The 5,481-nt window shown below is 40.0% G+C and overlaps 1 protein-coding gene across 1 annotated transcript; it reads left to right on the forward strand.

The window, feature by feature from the left end:
* Positions 1-234: 234 nt before the first annotated feature.
* On the forward strand, positions 235-4,925 carry LOC107288271 (phospholipase A2; the record flags this gene model as incomplete). The annotated part of the gene is given in 3 exon segments (XM_015816869.1): positions 235-426; positions 1,234-1,340; positions 4,768-4,925. Coding segments are annotated over 3 exon segments (451 nt in total), but the record flags the coding sequence as incomplete, so codon positions are not given.
* Between the last annotated feature and the right edge of the window lie 556 nt (positions 4,926-5,481).

The raw sequence follows: 5,481 nt of genomic DNA on the forward strand, positions 1-5,481 counted from the left end.
TAATGGTCATACTAAAGTACTATTTCAAGTAGGTTATTTTAAATACTTCGATTTATAATTAAATGCTATGTTAAACAGCCTCAGATGTGAGAGAGGTAACACCAACCCAAAACTTAATCTTAACTTCCTCTTCTTTCTAACAGCTGCCCAATACTCCAGCCAAACACAGATATAATGTATATATTAATGCAGAAGCAGATTGTGTAAAAACAGAATGGAGCTATTCAAATGTAATAAAATCTTAATTTCTGCCTTTGCAGTATGGAATGGTGTTCTTGGGAAAAAACACTTTGTGAATAAAAGGGGACTCATTGAATTATACGGAACCCTACAATGTGGTACAAACCGATTTCCTTTGCTCTATGTAAGTTACGGATGCTATTGTGGTCCAGGAGGAAGTGGATGGCCTGTAGATGAAACAGATTGGTATGTACACCCCTTCTTTCATATTTCCATTACATTCTTCAGATGAATTAATTCCACTCTATTTAATACATTTTAATGAAGTCAGATTTACTTTGAGACAAGAATATCTAAGAGCTGTGGTGGCGCAGGGGTTAGAATGCAGTATTGCAGGCTAATTCTGCCGAATGCCAGCAGTTTGATCCTGACCAGCTCAAGATTGACTCAGCCTTCCATCCTTCTGAGGTTGTAAAATGAGGACCCAGATTGTTGGGGGCAATATGCTGATTCTGATAATTGCTTAGAGAGGGCTGTAAAGCACTATGATGTGGTACATAAGTCTAAGTGCTATTGCTATTTGGAAAAAATAATAGTATAGAAATAAGAAAATAATCATGAGCACTCAGTACAGAAACATGATTAGTATAAACCCTTTCCAGATGTCATCATAATGTTGCTAAATTGAGAAGGCAATAGAAGAAAAGGTATGACCATGTGATCTCTTGTTGCAGTGGAACCAGAGATGCATTTATTTTGAAATATTACACTTAATGTTTCCCCTCTACATATATAATAATATGTATTTGTGAACAATGTATTTGTGAACAATAAACTTTGTTGCTATGTTTTCCTAAGAAACTGAGTTCAGAGAAGTGGTTACTTCTTAAAATATTCAGATTCATGAGCTTCATGGAAGTATTTGATTGGCCTTGAAAATGACACATTCACCAGAACATTGTAAAACTAGAGATAGAGTTTCACACTGCTGCACATTCTGCTTGATGTTCAGGGCTCACCTCAATGGTATTAATTGGTCTCTGTTGCTGAAAGGTGCTGCCATAGACATGATTGCTGTTACGACTTTGCACAACGACAAGGCTGTCAACCTGAAATACACGGATATAAATGGACTTGTCAGAACAATACTGTGATATGTGGTAAAGTAAACCTGAATGTCATTATTTTTATTTACTTTATCTCGGAGATGCACAAGTACATACAGCTGTTCTAGAGCAGGGCTTTTCAACCTTTTCACCCATTGTACCACTTTTAGGATATGGCAACATCTGAGTACCACCAGCAAGGTATCAAAAACGTGATGACCAAAAAAAAAGTAATAAAGTACAGGTAGTCCTCGACTTAAAACAGTTCGCTTAGTGACTGTTCGAAGTTACAATGGCACTGAAAAAAGTGCCCCCCAAGGCACAGGCGAGCAAGACACCTGCCTGCCCACCCGGCGGTGCTCTTTCTCCTGTCCAAGGTTTTCATTCTTGTGAGCATTTCTGTTGAGGATTGGCAGCGGGGTGGGGGGGTGTTTGGTTTTTATTCTCCCCATCTGCTGGGTGGTTGCAGCAGGTTTTGGTCACTTCACATGACCCTGGGACACTGTGACCATCATAAATATGAATCAGTTGCCAAGCATCTGAATGTAAATCACAAGACCCTGGAGATGCTGCAACATTCCAGCTGATCGGCGCTTCTTCTGGGCTCAGCAGAAGCACCAGGATCAGTGCTGCTTTCCAGCTGATTGGTGCTTCTTCAGGGCTCAGCAGAAGCACCAGGATCAGCGCTGAGCTCCAGCTGGAGCCTGGTGCTGATCCTGGCGCTTCCACTGAGCCCTGACAGCCCTGCAGCTCCAGCCATCTCTCACTCAGGCTTGTGTGGTGCTGCTACCGGTTCAGCTCATTCCCCTCCCCCGCTATCACTTTTCTAGGATGGTCGCATACCACCTACCAGGTGCCAATTAACAGAGGTGGTACCCGTACCACTGATTGAAAAGCCCTGTTCTAGAGGTAAAAAAGTCATCTTTAATTTTAGAAGATCCTATTGGTTTTCTCAGAGATCTTGGAAGATTCATAGCATTGCTGTAATCAACTTTAATTTTGCAAAGCTGCCTGAAGATTTCAGCTTACAGAAATGCAATGTAATAGTAATTGAATTAAATCTTTCTCTAGGCTAAAAGTGATTGTGGAAGGGTATTGATTTTGTTGTTGGATATTTTAATTAATTAATTAAATGAGGTTTGATCAGTAACAGTATTGTACTACTATCCTATGGCTAGCCAAAGTATCATTTTTCCCCCATTTTGCTAAGCCTGATGCTAGGACATGCCAGTTCTTTTGTCCAAGCCGTTACTGGGATGGAAAAGTTCATACACATATAACTTTAACTTAAAGCAGTTTCAATCTTTTTGTGGAGAGTAGTAGTAAGAAAAAGGCCTATATTGAATATTGACAACAGATATATACTGTCGTATGCTAAGTTATGTCATGTACTTTACTCAAGCTGTTTGTAGCATGTTGTCAGTTTTCCAAAGTTTGTGGTTAGTTTGAAGATGGAAAGATAAAGTTCTGGACAGAAATCAAAATATGTAAATATGTAAAATATATAAGCAGTATTGAATTGCTATAGATTTTTATATGCTGCAATTCATAAACCACAGGTGGGCAAAATCCAGTGATTTCAGGGATGTAGGCCATTCGTTGTAGCCACACCTTGACTGTGATGGCTAAAAATAGTGATACAGTTTTGTTTTTTGAGGCTCAGGGCACATTGAAACTATAGGATATGGTTCACAGAACTTTTCAAAAACGAACCAGTTCTGAAAACTGCAAAACCCCAGCCCTCTTCAGTGGCCTGCCTACTGTGGCCCTTGCTCTTGGACACTTCTCAACATAAAGAACAGCTTTTGATCATCAACCTCCATAACAGCAATAACAATAGCACTTAGACTTATCTACTACTCCAAAGTACTTTAAAGCACTCTCTGAGCAGTTTACAATGTCAGCAAATTGCCCCCAATAATCTGGATCCTCATTTTACTGACCTCGGTCCTTCTGATGGAAGGCTGAGTCAATTTTGAGCTGGTCAGGATCAAACTCCTGGCTGTGAGCAGAGTTAGCTGCAATGCTGCATTCTAACCACCATACCATCACTCTTAACAGAGTACCATGACTGTGGATTTCTTTAAAATTACAGTTTTACCTCAGAGTACAGAAGAACAGCAAGGGTTAAAATCCTTTGCCCACTTAGGAATAGAAATAGAAATAGAAATAGAAATAGAAATAGAAATAGAAATAGAAATAGAAATAGAAATAGAAATAGAAATAGAAATAGAATAGAATAGATTGAAGGTCTTCTAGTCTAGCCCCCTGCTCAAGCAGGAGAAACTATACCATTTCAGATAAGTGATTGTCTAGTGTCTTCTTAAAAATCTCCAATGATGGAGTGCCCATGATTTCTGAAAGCAAGCTGTTCCACTGGTTAATTGTCCTCACTGTTAGGAAGTTTCTCCTTAATTCCAGGTTGCTTCTCCCTTTGATTAGTTTCCAACCATTGCTTCTTGTCCTGCCCACTGGTGCTTTGGAGAATAATTTGACCCCCTCTTCTTTGTGGTAGCCCCTCAAATACTGGAGGTGTTTTCTTTTTCATACTTCATAAAACTCAGAAGTTTAGATTTCTGGAGTCACCTGTTGCTGAGATCCTGCCCTCCTGAATGACTCTTGATTCTTAAATTCCAAGCTGAGTTTTCATAGAAAGGTCTAGAAAAATGTTTGTTTTTAAAAGAGGATATGTGAGATAGGGCTTTACAAATAAAAATGAATATGGGAGTATACCAGTGATGGCGAACCTTTTAGAGACCGAGTGCCCAAACTGCAACCCAAAACCCACTTATGCATCGTCGCGTGCCAGGTGGGTGTGGCCTATTGGGTGGGTGTGGCCAATTGGGTGGGTGTGGCCCATTGGGTGAGCATGGCTGCAGTGGTAACGGCAGACTGGGTGGGACTAAAAAGTTCAATCAATCAATTCCAACTTTGCAAGATCTTTTTTTTCCCCACAAGAAGTTGAAATTGACTGATTGATTTAACTTTTTTTTTTTTTTTTGCACATGGCAGCAGGGACCTAAAGTGAAAAAGTTTTATAAAACCCAGTTGAAGGCCTAGGACTGGGACGACGGCACGCGTGCCCACAGACAGGGCTCTGAGTGCCGCCTCTGGCACCCGTGCCATAGGTTCGCCACCACTGGAGTATACAGTGCACTGTTTTAACATATACATTGAAAAGAATTATGTAATTGTAAGATATAGAGGGCTAATGCAAACTTGTTACACCTAGCCAATGCTTTAATGCCCAATCATGAATTTTGTTTTTTCTTTTTTTAGTATCCAAAATGGCCTTCAAGCAGTATGAATTTCATTTTAACAATTTTGAGGTGTTCAAAAAAGTTTCAAACAGAAAAATCCACTATCTTTTAAGATTATGCAGCTTAATAAATGCCAATTTCATAGATAAGCAGGACTACTTTATTTTTGTGCTCTATTTCATCAAAACCAGCAGTAGTATCTTCTTCATTCCTTTTTTCAGATGCTGCTCTAGACAGATGTCAAAATATAATTTGCCAGTGTGACAAAGAAGCGGCTCAGTGTTGGAGATTTGCACCATTCAAAAAGAGCTATGCCTTCTGGCCATATTATCGTTGTGGTCCAATATATCCTTCATGTAGCTATAGGCATTAATAGATTTTTATAATAAACAATTTAAGACTGATGAGTTTTTGTTTTTAATATGACGGTGTTTATTTGCACATTTTTCAGTTTGAAGGTTACAGGTTTTCTGATCGTTTATACTTTTCCAGCTTCTGAAATTATGAATCATACTTCTGACTACTGCAAACATCTAAACAACTTGCCCGCAGCCTGCCAAGCATCTTCGGATCGCCCATGACAGGATACTGAGGTCCAGCGCCTTCAGACAACATTGCAATGCCCTGAATACAAACTGCTGGGGAGCCTTTCCGCTAGGCTAGACTGTTTTGTTCGGGCTTCTGCTGAACTACCAGCCCCAGCATTCCCAAACAAGCATGCCAGCCCCTCTCCCTTTCTTCAGCCAGGTTGGGATGGCAACGCCCAAAGTCTCACGCTCATAGGTAATTCTGGGAGTTGTAGTTTCCATACTGTTGAAGAGCGTGGGTTTAGGAGGGCTGTTTAAGATACAGCAAAATCCACTTTATTATATCCTTGACTCACTTGAGTTTATTGCCTCACTTGTGGAAACTTGTAGCTTTTGCGGTTCTTGCTG

Source organism: Protobothrops mucrosquamatus, unplaced genomic scaffold (genome assembly GCF_001527695.2).
Source record: "Protobothrops mucrosquamatus isolate PMUCROS unplaced genomic scaffold, P.Mucros_1.0 scaffold514, whole genome shotgun sequence".
In the NCBI taxonomy this organism is placed as follows: Eukaryota; Metazoa; Chordata; class Lepidosauria; order Squamata; family Viperidae; genus Protobothrops; species Protobothrops mucrosquamatus.